At 52.2% G+C, this 14,533-nt stretch overlaps 2 protein-coding genes across 2 annotated transcripts in view; one reads left to right on the top strand and one right to left on the bottom strand.

The window, feature by feature from the left end:
* Positions 1-3,631: 3,631 nt before the first annotated feature.
* LRP10 (LDL receptor related protein 10) lies at positions 3,632-9,507 on the bottom strand. Its single transcript, XM_008528966.2, has 7 exons — positions 8,901-9,507; positions 8,482-8,526; positions 7,828-7,963; positions 6,421-6,611; positions 5,287-6,304; positions 4,807-4,936; positions 3,632-4,693 (listed from the first exon to the last, which is right to left on the bottom strand). The coding sequence occupies exons 1-7, from the start codon at positions 8,932-8,934 to the stop codon at positions 4,106-4,108; spliced, it is 2,142 nt and encodes a 713-aa protein (XP_008527188.1). The 5' UTR covers positions 8,935-9,507; the 3' UTR covers positions 3,632-4,105.
* A 3,049-nt stretch (positions 9,508-12,556) lies between these two features.
* The window catches only part of SLC7A7 (solute carrier family 7 member 7), a 58,473-nt gene continuing 56,496 nt past the window's right edge, over positions 12,557-14,533 (top strand). Inside the window, exon 1 of the mRNA XM_070586506.1 lies at positions 12,557-12,652. The gene's annotated coding sequence lies outside the window, so the exon portion shown is untranslated. The remainder of the gene's footprint in view (positions 12,653-14,533) is intronic.

Below are 14,533 nucleotides of genomic sequence, written 5' to 3'. Positions count from 1 at the left end.
ACCTCTTCTGGGCTAAAACCCACAAAAGTACCCATTTCCCAGCCTGACCCCTAGGCAGATGGGGGCTTTGAGAAAGAGATGGCTGCTTTGTCCAGGCAGCTTCATTTTGTCAATAGGTTCAGGTGGGCGCAAACCATTGGGGGGATTTCCTCCTGTCTCCCTCCCTGCTAGGCCCACCAACCTAGTGTTCATCAGGGCAGGAAAAAAGGGAGACCAGAGCTAGCCCTCTAGAGGTTCCTAATCCCAAATGGGGAGTGGGGAGTGCCGGCCTCCCCTCCCAGTGTTCTCTGGGGTAGATGAGGCAGCCACCAGGCCTTCTGGGCTACACAAGGCAAAGTGGACACACGTGATGTCTACCTCTTTTTGGGAAGCCAGGATGACATGTCTCCGTCACTGCTCCTTTTCTGCCCGTTCCCTTTCCCTTCAGGCTCCCATTTTTGTCTTCCTTCCTGACACACTTACAAGCACCCAACACACATTCCGATTTCCTGGCCCCTTCTCACCCCATTTTTGCTAGGGGCTGTGCTAAGCACCTTTATCTCCTTTCATCCTCATAATCCTAAGGCTCAGAGTGGTAGGTGGGTGGGCTGTCCCCAAACCAATCATGCAGCTAGAAAGGGGACACCAGATCTTTCCAGTGCCAAAGACTGTTTCTCATCTCTCTGCCATGCTGCCTTCCTTGTCTTAAATATTCCAACTGTCTCCTATTATTGGGAACAATCTATATTGCAATCTTCAGTGGACTTGTCCAATCGAAGAGGCAGAGTACTCTTGGGACTGACGTGCAGTGACACTTCACTTATCTGGAAGTCAACTATGAGGCAACGTTGTGGGGTCTAGAGGGAGCAGCTACAATACACATGCACTTTATTCATTGGCTGGACTCTCCAGTCCTCAATCACAGCCTAGTTGCCCTCAGTTTATTCACATATTAATGTGTCCATGTGTGTTCCTGGATTCATAGATTAGAAGCACATTTAGAACAGCAAGTGACTCCTGATAGCCCTGTAGCAAGGGTAGCAACACCACGAAAAACCTCTAAAACGGTCAGAAGCATTTAAAAAGTGGTCTAAGGTCATTTGGCATTAAGGCAAACAGCTTCCCTGACACTGTTACACTTTCTGAACACAGAGAGCCATTGGTTTCTATGAATGATCCTCAGCTATCCATAAAAATCTATATTGTATTACAGATGTGCCGAAGATGAGTGTAATGTTTTAGAATGATTTCCTTCCAAGATGAATTTTTTAAAAAGTTTTAAATTGGGGCCGAGCCGGTGGCGCAGCAGTTAGATTTGCATGTTCCGCTTCGGTGGCCCAGGGTTCACTGTTTTGGATCCCGGGTGCTGACGTATGCACACTTGGCAAGCCATGCTGTGGCAGGCATCCCACATGTAAAAGGTAGAGGAAGATGGGCTGGGATGTTAGCTCAGGGCCAGTCTTCCTCAGCAAAAAGAGGAGGATTGGCAGCAGATGTTAGCTCAGGGCTAATCTTCCTCAAAAAGAAAAAGTTTTAAATTGTAATAGGCTGAGCTTTATGTATCTGGAAAACCCACTGAGGTGGTTGGATTCATTTCTATGATACCAGGTAAGGGTGAGTGAGGAGCTTCAGACCCCAACAAGGATTCTTGACCATGACTTCTGCCTGCCCTTAATGCAGCCTTAGGCCACAGGGGCAGGCTGGGTTTCACCTTAACCACCATCTCTCTCGTCCCACTAGTAAGAAGCTGTGCACTTGCCCATGTCCAGGCTCCCTCAGGAATAGGAGGTCCTGTGGAACAGTGGGACAAGGATGAGATTTGGAATGGAACCAATCCAGGTTTAAATCTCTCTCAGTAGAAACTAGGCTAGTCTCCTAATTTTTCTGAAGCTGCTCCTGGACCTGAATTGGGGTTATGATGCCCATGGCACAGTCTTATTAGGAGGGTTAGCTACATATGATAAATGATCTGGTGCTCAGCAGGTTGCCCAACTATTTGGTGCTCTCACAGCTTCAGGCTGTGTGGCTGGGGGTCCTTCTGCCCTCCCAGTGGGGCCTGGAGCTTGGTCCAGGCCCAGATTCTGTTCCTTAAGGACTGAATTCTGGTATCTACTGTTATCTCAGATTCCTCGCCTGATCCCATCTCATGCTGAGAACACCACCCTCCTCCCCACCAAGAGCCTCGAGGAGAGTCGCACACCCCTGATGCTGGGCACACCCCTGATGCTGGGCACCTTGGAAAGCAGTGTCTATCCTGATAGGACCTGACGTTGCCTCTTTTCTTTTTCCTTGGGCCATGGTGAAAATAAACTTGGGTGACTGCTCCCCAGTGCCCCACCCTCTCCTGGGTAGGACCCTCTGTCTTGGTTTCCCCATACTGCCTGTACAAAGCCAAGCCCCTCTCCCTGCCAGCCTGGGGCTTCTGTCTGACAGAGGTAGTGCTACTGCTTGCACCTCCTAGAGCACACACCCAGGGCCTAGAGAAACTTCTTTCAGGCCCGTGAATCTATACACACAGGCCTTCCTAGCGACCTCTTCCCTCTGCCACTTCCCTAGGCTCTTGCTCCCTGGGAGAGGGCACATTATGCAGTTAGTGCTGGCGAGGATGTGGACAGGGCCCCTCCACCAGAGTGGCAGGGATAGGTCAGGCCTGGCAGGTAAGGGCCAGGCTGGGAGGGAGCGGGGTGCGTTTCCCTGGGGACTAGTTCTTTTAAGGAATGCTCTGCTCCTGGGACAAGACACTCACCCCCACAGGCTCCTTCTGTATCCTTTGTCCAGATTTTGACTTCAAACACTGGGACAGCTTCTGTCACCTTGCTTACCAAGAGTCTGAGTTTCAACCTTTCTCACAGATCATTCCCTCCATCACCTTCTCCAGTTCTTTGGCTCTGGTCACACTGCTTGCGCTCCTGTCCCTTTTCTTAGACGGTCCAGGGTCCAGCCTACAGCCCTAGCCCTCATATCTGCTTTGTTTGCTTATCCTGTGGACTTTCACCCTGCCTAGAATTTATAATTCTATTCCAATGACTGACGGCATTCTTTAGAATCTAGTTTGGGTCCTCTTCCAAGAAGACCTCTTGGATTTGACCAAGGTGATGTCAGCATTTTCACACCCCGATTGTTTGTGATTTTTCTCTCGACTCATCTTTGCCTGCTTTGAGGCATCCTGGCTGAAAGTTCATCTGTCTTGCCTAGGACAGACTGTAAGTGCATGCCTGGTGGGGCTGGAGGGTGGCAGGCAGGCGTCACAACTCCCATGTTCCACCAGGGACAATCTCCCTCCTGGGATCTGTGCCCTGGGAGTACTCCATAAATGGGAACCTTCCCAGGTGCAGGGCCCAGCTGGCTCACCAGACCTCCGGCCTGGCGGTGAGTAAAGAGGCTTGGTGCTCACCCCTGGTGTCAGTCGCTGTAGAGTTGGGCCCTAGGCGGTGAGTGGAGGTGGAGAGGGTTGGTCCTTAGGGTTCCTAGAATTTTCTTACCCTCTGAGTGGTATAGAAAATCAAGGGTGGGTGGTTAGAAGATGAATAGGAAGAGGGCAGGAAGTGGAGGGCAGAGCAAAGGCCTCCACTGGGAGGAACACGGTGAGGTGGGCATAAGCTGAGATGGGTAGAGAGGCAGGGCTGAGGCTTACAGCTCATTTACAAAAATCTTACATTCTGATTCCTTTATTTTCGACCTTGACTTTCTGGGCAATAACCTAGCTATGGGATAAAAGCATTTGTTGTGTTCTTCTTTTGAGTTCAGGCTCTGCCCAAATGCTCCCCTTGGAGGCTGGAAGTCTCCAGCCAATTGGCATTCTTGTGCTTAAGGTCACTTTTGGGTGGGGGTTTGGCAAGGATGGAGTGTCCAGGCCTATGATCCTTTGAGAATTTAACTTTTTAAAAACAGCCACCTGAATGGTGGTGGTGTGGGGAGAGGGTGGTGGCGGAGACTGTGGTCTCTGGCCACGTGCAGAGGGAGCTCTGTGTGAGCCCTCTCTCTGTCTGAGGGACATCTAACCTATGGCATTTACCCACCAAGGCCCCTCAGAGGGTTGAGGAGGGAAGAAGTGGAAGGGAGGCTGAGCTGCCCTCTAATGGGTTGTTGTCACTGTGACTAGAGCCCCTAGGGGAGCCAGGTCACCTCAGGCAAGCAGTGGCTCATCCTCTGCTTCGACCACCCAGACCCCCGGCTCAGCCAGTGGCACCAGTAGCACATCGTCCTCATCCTCTGGGGACAGGACTGTTGTGTGGGGTTCAGGTGGGGTCCGGGTTGGTCCTGGGGGCTGCAGGCTGGGCAAGAGGCGACCTCGTAGGGCCTGCATCACTCCAGACAGCAGGGATGGCTCCAGGGACGCTGAGGGCAGTGGCCCCGGGGCCTCGGGGACAGTAGGGAGGGCTGGAGAGGTGCTTGCAGATGGGAGGAGAGCCTTGATGGGCAGTGGGGGTGCCTGTTCCCCATCCTGCCCACCCACTGCCCCGCCCTCACGGGCCGGACTTGTGCTGCCATCTAGGGCCTCAAGGGGAGCGGCAGAAGGGGTAACCTGCGATCTGTTCTCAGGGTTCCGGGCTGGGGGGTTGGTTCGAGGAAGCAGGCCCCAGCGGCGGAGACGGCGCACCAGGCGGCGCACGGAGCGGCCCCGCTGGCGACGGCGGGCACCTGAGGCACCCCCGGGAGTCATATCCTGGCGCAAGATCTGTAGCAGAGAACGCAGGTTGCCCAGCACTGAGTTCTGCAAGGAGAGGGGGCAGATATTACAGTCAGAGGGGTGGGGAGGAGGGGATAGCAGCAGGGCCACAGTGGGGCCAGGAGCAGGAGGTGTGAAGGTTGCGGAGGGTGACTTACGTCATTAGGATTCTCTGTAGGGAAGTCCTCTACAGGTGGGATGGCGCCCTGGGCGATGAGCTGCCCGTAGGACGGGGGTGCCTGCTGCTGCACAATCTCTGCCTCCATCCGGGAGAGGGGGGCGAAGACGCTGGAAGGAAGGAGGGCTGCTCAGTCACAGGTGGCTCTGGCCAGAGCAGCCTGTCCCAGCCCGGAGAGGCCTCTTCCCTCCACACCTAGGCCAGGACAACTGGAGCTATGCATGGCTTTCCCAAGTCAGCCAAGGTCCCCTCCTTTCTTGAGACGGCTTTCAGGATCTAGACCAGTCCTTCCCTCAGAGGAACACCCCTGTCCCTAAGCTGGACAACCCAGGAGCCAAACGATAAGCTGGTTACTGGAACCTCTCCCCAGTGTGGGCACCCTGATGGTCTCCTGTGGCTGCATGGGCCCTGTCTCACCCTCAGTCCCTGCACCTCTACAGCCAGCGGCACTCCCACTCACCTGTACTCCTGTGTGCGAATAGCATAGAGCTTGCAGGTGCAGCCCAGGGCAATGACCAGCAGCAAGCCACATACTAGGCTGCCAATGACTGCAGCTGTGATGACCTTGCGGGGCAGGGCATAGGAGCAGTCCCACTCGTCGCTGCCATCGGCACAGTCTGGCTGCCCGTCGCACACCCACGTCTCATACACGCACTTCTCATCCCGGCATCGGAAGTTGCCAGGCTGGCAGTGCCGGCAGCGTCTCTCGTCTGCTCCATCCGCACAGAAGGTCTGGTAGTTGCAGCGGTCAGCAGGCAGGTAGCAGGCTGTGGCACCGGGGGTGCCGGCTGCCCCACAGGGGAAGTGTCCAGGTGGGCAGCTAGGGCAGTTCTTCTCATCTGTGCCATCAGCACAGTCCCATGAGCCATCGCAGCGCTGTGCCTCACTATAGCAGCGGTCACCTAGGCCCTCGCTAGCCCCCAGGCCAGAGCCTAAGCCACAGGGTCGGTCCCAAGGCAAGCAGTAGCCCCGCACGTGGTAGGTGGCATTGAAGCCCCGACCACTGCTCCAAGCAACTGTGTGGTAGGCCACGGTCGCCTGGCCAGACAGCGTCTCCACGGTGACAGCCTTGCCATTGCTGAAGTGGGTGAGGCTGCGCAGCAGCTGGGAGGTCTCTGGGGGCCCAGCGCCATCATACACATGCACCGCATCTCCATAACCCAGGTCCAGGGCTGTGAAGCGCACTGCCAGGCGCCGGCCATCATGGGGGTCCAGCAGCCAGGTGCAAGACTGGGGGTGGGAGACTGAGGCCAGGTGTGAGTATCCAGGGGAAGAGAAGATCCCATAGAATTCTTCCAAGGTGTGATTGCAGGGTAGGTTGGGGATAGGGGCTGGGGTCAGGTCAGGGAAGGGGTCTGAGCCGCAACCTGCCTCATCAGAGCCATCACCGCAGGCATCAACCCCGTTGCAGCGCTGGGTCGTGGGCACACAGCGGTGGTTGAGGCACTGGAACTCCTCCGGCAGGCACATCAGCCAATCTGCAGAGGCACCAAGGAGAGGGGCTGTGAATCATTGGAGCTGGCAGGACCTTCCCTCCTCCCTGGGCTTCCACTGCCCGTTCTAATAGCCCCATGGAGAGCCCTGTCCAGCCCACCTTGGCTGTAGGAGAGCAGGAAGCCCTGGCCCATGGGTGCTCTGGCCCCGGCATAGCTGTAGGTGATGGTGACGTTGCCCCCAGGCAGCTGCAGAGGGCTGGCAGGGGCCTCACACAGGGAGATCTGTGGCTGGAGAGGTGAGCTCAGGATTAAGCGCTCTGAGCCACAGGCCAGGTGCAGTTTTTGGAACCTACAGGGGTGGAAGCGAGCAGGATGTGAGGTATTCTTGACCACCACTGGCGTCTTCCTCTCCAAGTGCTATCAGGCCCCTTCTACTCCCAGAAGCACAAACATCTGCTTATCCACAATCTAAATAGCCAGAGGAAAACTCAGCCAAATTCCTTTACAGTCAATGGTGATAGTCCTAACGAGGTCAGTGGCATAAGATCATGAGATACATACTAAAGCCCCTTGGAAAAACTGGCTTGTGTTCTGAGACTGAGTTAACAGATTTATTGCTTTCCATTTGCTGCAGCACTGTCACCCAACCACAGTGCTGGCAGGAATTGGCAATTACCATACAGTTCGATTAACCAGAGCTCACCATCCCCTCCCAGGGCCCGGTGGTGAGACCAGAGACCACCATGGTATTCTGATCCCTCTGCCCCAACAGCCTCTCCCCAGACTGCCCTCTCCCTTCACCTACCCCCATCTAGGTAAACTCATGGGAAGTGAACCATGTGAAGCAAATAGCCAGGTACTTTACATGGACCCCAACCCCACATCCCAGGGACAGGGGAGCCCAGGGAGACCTGGACTGTTTATAAGATCTGGGGAGACTGAGAAAGCTTCTAACTGATCAAGGAACAGCTTTGAAGGCCAGCCCGGTGATGCAGCGGTTAAGTTCGTGCGATCTGCTTCAGTGGCCCAGGGTTCACTGGTTTGGGTCCCAGGTGTGGCCCTACGCACCGCTTGGCAAGCCATGCTGTGGCAGGCAAACCACATATAAAATAGAGGAAGATGGGCACGGATGTTAGCTCAGGGCCAGTCTTCCTCAGCAAAGAGAGGAGGATTGGCAGCAGATGTTAGCTCAGGGCTAATGTTCCTCAAAAAAAAAAAAAAGAAAAAAGAAAAAAAGAAATAGCCTTGAATCCCAAGCAAAGATGTGCCATGGATTGAAGGACTCCTGAGAGCAGCCATATTGGAGCCTAAGTGCTGTTTCTAGAGTGACTGTTGTCCTTCACAGATGACCAGGACCAAAGCTTTACGTCTGCCTCAGCCCAGCTCCAATTTACTGTGTCTGGCCCAGAACAAGCTAGGCTTTTAGGGCAGACTAGATCAAATCAAATTCTACTCTTCTCCCTGTTGAGTGCGATGGGAACTCCATGAAGTGATCTTTGAAGGCTCTGCCATGGTGGAGGGGGGAGGGCCAGGGGAGAGGAGTATGGTTGGGCCCTGCTTCTCACCTGACTGTTACAGTCTGCTCCTTGCTGCCCAGGATGAGCCACGTGCAGTTGGCAGGGAAGGTGCGGCTGTCCCGGCCCAGGGGCCTCTGTAAGGTGCCTTGCACTTCCAAGAGCACTGCTGGGGGGTCCACACAAGCTGGCGAGAGAGAAAGGGAGGGACACCGCGTGAGAGCCCCTTAGCATCCCACCCCTCCTCAGGCTTGAGGCCTCCAAGGACCTGGGCTCTTCCAGCAGGAGCAGAGGAACTCCCCCTCCCCATCTACACAGCCCCCAGAGTCATAGCCTTCAGCCAGCCCTCTTCCTCCCACACTCAGCAGAGCTTCACCTTAAGTATCAACACCACAAACAATGAGGGGTCTGCTTTGTGCCAGCCACTGGGCCAGGAAGAGCGGGAAAGACTGTCTCTACTCGTGGGCAGTCTACATTTTGGCTAGAGAGATCAAGCATGGATATTTGGAAAAAACAAAACAGTACGTAACCACCAGGTGAGGGCGTACACTGGGTCTCAGTTTCCCCATCTGTAAAATAAAAGGTGGATGATCTCCACTCCAAAACTATGACGGGCACCAGAGGAATTCAAGGAAGAGAGAGTCCGTCTCTGGAGTCCTCCCTCATTGCCAAGTTCGCAGGGCTCCAGGGGGACCCTCTACTCACCGGGATGTGGGAAAATGATCCGGTCTGGATGGGCGACAGCGCCTCCTAGAGGAAGAGCGAGAAACGGCAGGAGGGTGAGTCACCCTTGGGAGTTTTCTTCACCTGAGCAACTCCAGGAGGAAGGGAGCCATCAGGGACTTCCGGGCAGTTATGGGAAGGGGTGGTGGAGCAGGGGGAGGCTTAGGTGTGTGACCTCGAAGGAAGGGCCGCGGCCTGTGGGGTGGGTACGGTGATCTTGGGAAGCCAGAGGGAGGATGGGGGCTGAGGGGAAGGGCTGGAGACTTCCTGGGGGTTGGGGCAGACAGCGCCGGGTGCGGCGACAGGGGCTGGGGGGCCCGGGCAGGCAGGGTAGGATGAGGGCTCGGCGGACAGCCCTGGGGGCAGGGCGCCGGGCGGGTAGTCTTGTTTCGGTTTCTTACCCAGGAGGAGGAGGAAGAGCACGGCCGGCAGCATCTTGAGCCGTCCGGAGAGGCAGGAAAAGTCCCGGAGCTTCTGTCGTCTACCCAGCGGGGAGGCGGCGCGGCTCCGGGCGTCCGGGCCCCCCAGTGCCGCCTCCCCGAGGGGGCTCCATGGCCCAGGCTCCCCGGCCGGTGCTCTGGATGCCAGGGCTGGGGGCGGGCAGGCGGCGGCCGCCGGGAGCAGGGGCGGCGCCTCTCGCCAACTTCGGAGTTGTTTTCCCGGCCGCCGCAGCGCTCCCTCCCGCGGCCGGCTCCCAAAGCCCCGGGGATCGGCTAAAGGCCCGGCGCTGGGGCGCGCCCTCGCCTCCAGCCCGCCCGCAGGCCCAAGCGCCCCTGTCCAGGCCTGGCCGCCACCTGCCGGGGCTCGAGGCCACTTCCTCTTCGGGTCAAACTTTGCCGACTGTCAGCCCCCAGGGCCGGCCCGGCCGCGGCTCAACTTCTCCAGCGCGTCCAGCCCGCGGAACGCGGCACCGGAGCGGGCGAGGGGGACAGGCGGCTCGGCCCAGCTCCCCGGCCCTCCCGGGGCGGTACCCCCGCCGGCCCAGGGGCTGGAGAACCGGGGCGGAGGGAGGGGGCGGGGGACGAGCCTGGCCCCACCCCTGCCAATCAACGCGCGGGCCCGCCCACCGGCTCGCCTTAACCCCTTTCCCGCCCTGCCCCGACTGGTCAGACCGGCTCTGAACGCGGCGCTCAGCCTCCACTTTTTAACCCTGCTTTTAGTCCTTTCTGCGCATCTGTCATGTCTTTCCATTGGGCCCTTAAGCTCGCGGTACTTCTCTTGTCCCAGTGTCTGAGATCCGGTAGCACTTTTTTTTTTCCGAGGTAACACTGATTTATAACATTATATAACTTTCAGGTGTACATCGTTTTGATTTCTGTGTAGACTGCATCGTATTCATCACCCAAAGACTAATTACCATCCAGCACTGTACACATGTGCCCTGTCACCCCTTTTGTCCTCCTTCCTCCCCCATTCCTCTCTGGTAACTGTCACTCTAATTTCAGTATCTCTGTGTTCGTCGTTTTCCTCTTTTACTTACGAGTGAAACCATACGGTATTCTACTTTCTCCATCTGACTTATTTCTCTTAGCTTAATACCCTCAAGGTCCATCCATGCTGTCGCAAAAGGCAAGATTTCATCTTTTTTTATAGCTGAGTAGTATTCCATTGTGCACAAATCCGGTAAGACTTTTTGTAGTGAGCCTCTATTATAGCAATTACCACACGGTGTCATAACTATTTGTTTACTTGTCATTCCCGCCCCGGCCCCGCCCTTTCTCTGGAAACTGAAACTTCCTGTAGGTGGGGGCCTAGACTGTTTACCTTTGTACCCACGGGCTTCTCTCCAGTTGAGACAGAGTAAGAACTCAATAAATGGTAAATAAATGAATAAATGTGCCTTCGCCACTTGCTGACACTGTGACCTTGAGAAGATTACTTAATCTCTCTGTGCTGCTCAATTGTAAAATGAGATTAATAATAGTGTTAATTAATAATAATTGTTTGTCGTAAACATTTAGGGAGATAATGCAAGTTGAGCATATAGGAAGTGACAATTGTTATTAGTCACAGGATATTTCTAATTTATGTGGGCTTGTGGTTACCCATTTCCTGGGGCACTAATAGGTAATAAACAATAACAATAGCAAATACTTTTTGAGCTTTTTTCACATTTCAGGCAAAGATCTCAGCACTTTTTAAGTTTTGCTTTTTTACTCGTCTCCACAATCTTGTGAGGTAGGTACTGTTGTTACTCCCATTTTACAGAGAAGGAAACTCAGGCACAGAGAGGTTAGATATTTTGCTCAAGATCAAGGATCTAGGAAATGCTGAAACACAGGTTTGAACCTAGGCGATCTGGCTCTGGACAGGGTGTACGTTTAGATCTTTACTACTCTCTCCTCTCTACAAATGGTACAAAATAGTTTTCTGTTCATGACATTTGTGGTTAACGTCTGTTTTGATGTGTTCAAAACTGGAACCTCCGTAGGGCCTGAGGCCATACAGTGGGCCATGAAAGGCCCTTCTTCCACTTGCACCTTGCTCCTTTGGTCTCTCTGTGCTCCCTACTGCAGCCCTCGGGATTAATGAGTGGTGAAGTAGAACTCTGAATGTGGGAGGAGGATGTTGAGCAAAGGGAAGTAGGGCAAAGAGGTTGGGGTGGTTAAAAATATTTAAGTCCTGAAAGGCATCATGGAGCTTTTAGTTGTGTGCTGGCTATGTTCTCTATGCTGGGTACTTAGTGGATGCCTGGAGCTCTTAAGACTTCACTTTAGCTTCAAGGAGCTTAGAGTCTAGTTGGAAAGAGAGGTCAGATACATAAATTAAAAAAGCCAGCCAGCCATAGGGAACACCCATGGGAATGGGCATGAGGGGAAGAGGAAAATTTAGAAAGGAGACAGGAAAATCAAGATGTAGGTTGTTGGTATCATCCATCATCGTCATCAGAAAGAAATGGCAAGGGGCCGGCCCATGGTTGAGTGGTTGAGTTCGCACGTGCGCCACCTGGGGTTCACCAGTTCGGATCCTGGGTGCCGACCTAGCACCACTCATCAAGCCATGCTGAGGTGGCGTCCCACATAGAGGAACTAGAAAACGTACAACTAGGATCTACAACTATGTACTGGGGGTGGCTTTTGGGAAAAAAAAAAAAAAAAAAGAAATGCCACTAGAGTAGAACAAACTCACATTCTATAAATATTTATGAGTGCCTTCCAAGGGTAAGGCACTGTGTCAGACCTTGGGGGTTAATATTTAAGAATGAATTCAAACCAAAAAAAGATGAGGAATAAATTAAAGAGGACCTAGGTGCTTACAATGAATTTAAACTTTAATTAGTTTAGTCAGTTTGAGTGTCCAGGCCCATATAAATCATATCTTAGACCATCAAGTACATTTAGGGATGGGCCTGTGGAGATGTTCTTGAAAATCTTTGAGGAATTATGAAGAATAGTGGAAGTAGTGGAAAATGGGGAGATGTTTGGTTTTCAAAATGATAATATATAACTTTTGTAGCGTACTCGTCAAATGTTAGGTGCTGTTCTAAGTACTTCACATATATAATCTCATTTAATCCTCACCACACATCTAGGAAGTAGGTGTTATTTTTGTCCTAACTTTATGAATTGAGTTATAGGTGGTATAGATAACTTACTCAAGATCAAACTACTAGCATGTGCAGGAGCCAAGGTGCTATGGTCTGAATGTTTACATTCTCCCCAAATTCATATGTTGAAATTCTAACCTCCATAGATGATAGTATTAGTAGGTGGGGTTCTGGGAAATACTTAGGAGAGTGGAGCCCTCAGAATGGAACTAGTGCCTTATAAAAGAGGCTCCAGGGGCCGACCCCATGGCTGAGTGGTTAAGTTCACGTGCTCCACTGTGACGGCTCAGGGTTTCGCCAATTCCGATCCTGGGTGCAGCCCTAGCACCGCTCATCAGGCCATGCTGAAGTGGCGTCCCACATGCCACAACTAGAAGGACCCACAACTAAAATATACAACTGTGTACTGGGGGGCTTTGGGGAGAAGGAAAAATTTTTTAAAAAATTAGAAGTCTTAAAAAAAAAAAGAAGAAGAAGAAGTTCCAGAGAGATCCCTAGTCTTTTCCACCAGGTGAGGACACAGTGAAAAGGCACTGGCTATGAACCAGGAAGAGAGTCCTCACCAGAAGGTGACCCTTCCTCTTGGGCTGCCCAGCCTCCAGAACAGTAAGCAATAAATTTCTCTTGTGTATAAAGCCACCCAGTTGGTGGGGTTTTATAGCAGTCTGAAGGACCTGAGACAGAAACTTGGTACTGAGAAGTGGGGGTGCGGCTGTAACAAATACCTAAAAATGTAGAAGCGGCTTTGGGACTGGGTAATCGGCAGAGGCTGGAAGAGTTTGGAGGTGCATGCTGGAGAAAGCCTACATTGTCGTGAATGGACTGATAAGGGCGATTCTTGTGAGGGCTCAGAAGAGGAGAACTGCGGAGAGAGCCTCAATCTTCTTAGGGAATACCTACGTGGTAGTGAACAGAATATTGGTAGATATATGGACAGTAAAGGTTGTTCTGATGTGGTCTTGGATGGAGATGAGGATCGCGTTATTGGAAACTGGAGGAAAGGAGATCCTTGCTATAAAGTGGCAAAGAGCTTGGCTGAATTGTGTTCGTATCCTAGTGTTTTGTGGAAAGTAGAACTTGTGAGCGATGAAATTGGATATATATATATATATGTATATATATATATATATATATATATATTTTAAATACTGTGTTTTATTATTCTATAGGTGTGCTTATTTATTTTTCGGGGGGGGGGGGGCGCGGAGATTAGCCCTGAGCCAACATCTGCTGCCAATCCTCCTCTTTTTGCTGAGGAAGACTGGCCCTGAGCTAACATCCGTGCTCATCTTCCTCTACTTTATATGTGGGATGCCTGCCACAGCATGGCTTGACAAATGGTGCGTAGGTCTGCACCTGGGGTCCAAACTGGCAAACCCCAGGCCACTGAAGTGGAACGTGTGAACTTAATCACTGTGCCACCAGGCTGGCTCCGTGAAATTGGATGTTTGGTTCAAGAAATTTCTAAGCAAAGTGTTGAAGAAGCAGCCTGGTTTCTTGTGAATGCTTATAGTAAAATGTGAGAAGAGAGAAAGGATTTAAAGATGGAATTGTTAATCGAAAAGGACACAGAACTTAAAAATTTGGAAAATTCTTCTCACTGTCTAACATACTATATATTTTACTCGTTTATCATGTTTCTTGCCTGCTCCTCTCATAAGAATGTAAGTTCCTTGAGGGCTGGGATCTATTTGTTTACTAGTGTATCCCCAGTGCCAAAATAATGTCTGGTATGATGTAGGTACTTGACCACCAGTCATAGGCATCACATAGGATTATGTCTTTTAATCTACTCAACTACCCTTTGAATTACTAGCCATATTTTATTTTATTTATTTATTTTTTTCCTTTTTCTCCCCAAAGCCCCCCGGTACATAGTTGTATATTCTTCGTTGTGGGTCCTTCTAGCTGTGGCATGTGGGACGCTGCCTCAGCGTGGTTTGATGAGCAGTGCCATGTCCGTGCCCAGGATCCGAACCAACGAAACACTGGGCCGCCTGCAGCGGAGCGTGCGAACTTAACCACTCGGCCACGGGGCCAGCCCTCTGTATTGTACTTTATTTTAATTTTTTGCTGAAGAAGATTCGCCCTGAGCTAACATCCATGCCAATTTTCCTCTCTTTTGTATGTGGCTTGCTGCCACAGCATGGCTGCTGATAAGTCATGTAGGTCTGTGCCCAGGAACTGAACCCAGGCTGCTGAAGCAGAGCACGCCAAATTCAACCACTAGGCCACAGGGCTGGCCCTATATTATTTTATTTTTAATTGTTATTGTTTTCTATTGAGGTCACGTTGGTTTATAACATTATGTAAATTTCAGGTGCACATCATTGTATTTCGACTTCTGTATAGACTGCATCATGTTCACCACCAAAAGCCGTCTGTCACCATACACGTGTGCCCCTTTACCCCTTTGGTCCTCCCCAACCGTCTTCCCCTCTGGTAGCCACCAATCTGTTCTCCTCATCTATGTGTTTGTTTGCTGTT

This window comes from Equus przewalskii, chromosome 1 (assembly GCF_037783145.1).
Source record: "Equus przewalskii isolate Varuska chromosome 1, EquPr2, whole genome shotgun sequence".
In the NCBI taxonomy this organism is placed as follows: Eukaryota; Metazoa; Chordata; class Mammalia; order Perissodactyla; family Equidae; genus Equus; species Equus przewalskii.
Note: the sequence above shows the minus strand (reverse complement) of the source record. Positions and strands in the feature narration are given on the sequence as shown.

Excerpts from the sequence above, each read along its gene's own strand:
- LRP10 (XM_008528966.2), bottom strand. The coding sequence starts at position 8,934 with ATGCTGCCGGCCGTGCTCTTCCTCCTCCTCCTGG. Across the intron at positions 6,305-6,420 it reads CCTGCTCTCCTACAGCCAAG|ATTGGCTGATGTGCCTGCCG; the intron begins GTGGGCTGGACA and ends GTGCCTCTGCAG. Across the intron at positions 4,937-5,286 it reads ATTCGCACACAGGAGTACAG|CGTCTTCGCCCCCCTCTCCC; the intron begins GTGAGTGGGAGT and ends CCTTCCTTCCAG.